The 696-nt window shown below is 63.9% G+C and overlaps 1 protein-coding gene across 1 annotated transcript in view; it reads left to right on the top strand.

Annotated features, from left to right (window-relative positions):
* PACSIN2 (protein kinase C and casein kinase substrate in neurons 2) overlaps positions 1-412 on the top strand; it is a 44,620-nt gene extending 44,208 nt beyond the window's left edge. Inside the window, exon 12 of the mRNA XM_007941793.1 lies at positions 300-412. Coding sequence (XP_007939984.1) covers positions 300-412 — 113 coding nt within the window. The remainder of the gene's footprint in view (positions 1-299) is intronic.
* The last annotated feature ends 284 nt before the right edge of the window (positions 413-696 follow it).

Raw genomic sequence — 696 nt, 5'->3', positions numbered from 1 at the left:
CCCTGTGTCTCTGTGGGAGCCATGATCCCTTGCTCAGGACGAGGTATGAGCCAAGTCGGTTTTTAGATCCCTCAGAGAGGCCTCCCCAATGACGAGGCAGCTTCAGATGCAACTTAATAGGGAAAGAAGCCCTGTCCCACCCACCCCCAGGAAAACGCCTGCCCCTTCCACCAAGTTAGAGGTTCCTGGGGGCTCAGAAGCCGCTCTGGCGCCTGGGCTGAGGTGTGAGGGCCAGCGCTCTGCTTCAGCAGGTCGCTGGGTCATGCCTCTCACGCGCCCACCTCCTCTCTGTCTTACAGGGGACGAGCTGACCAAGATGGAGGATGAGGATGAGCAGGGCTGGTGCAAAGGGCGCTTGGACAGTGGGCAGGTCGGCCTGTACCCAGCGAACTACGTCGAGGCGATCCAGTGACGGGCACCGCTGGGCAGGCCGGCGGGGGGCTAGAGACGGCCGTCCCTGGAGCTCCGCGAGCTGTCGGCCCGGGCAGCAGCACCTCCAGCGCCCCCAGCCAGCCGTGGGGGGCGTCCATGCCTTCTGCAAACGATGATGTTTCCGTTGCTCTCAGCTTCACAGTGTCCTTGACGGCAAACGAGCTGGCCGTTTCACCTGGGACGCGGCCCTCCCCACAGTGCACGGCAAGGCCTGAGCACAGAACAGAGCACAACAGGGAACCTGCCGGGCCTCCCGCTCCCCAC

Source organism: Orycteropus afer, unplaced genomic scaffold (assembly GCF_000298275.1).
Source record: "Orycteropus afer afer isolate SDZICR_OR568_19922 unplaced genomic scaffold, OryAfe1.0 scaffold00083, whole genome shotgun sequence".
Classification (NCBI taxonomy): domain Eukaryota; kingdom Metazoa; phylum Chordata; class Mammalia; order Tubulidentata; family Orycteropodidae; genus Orycteropus; species Orycteropus afer.
Note: the sequence above shows the minus strand (reverse complement) of the source record. Positions and strands in the feature narration are given on the sequence as shown.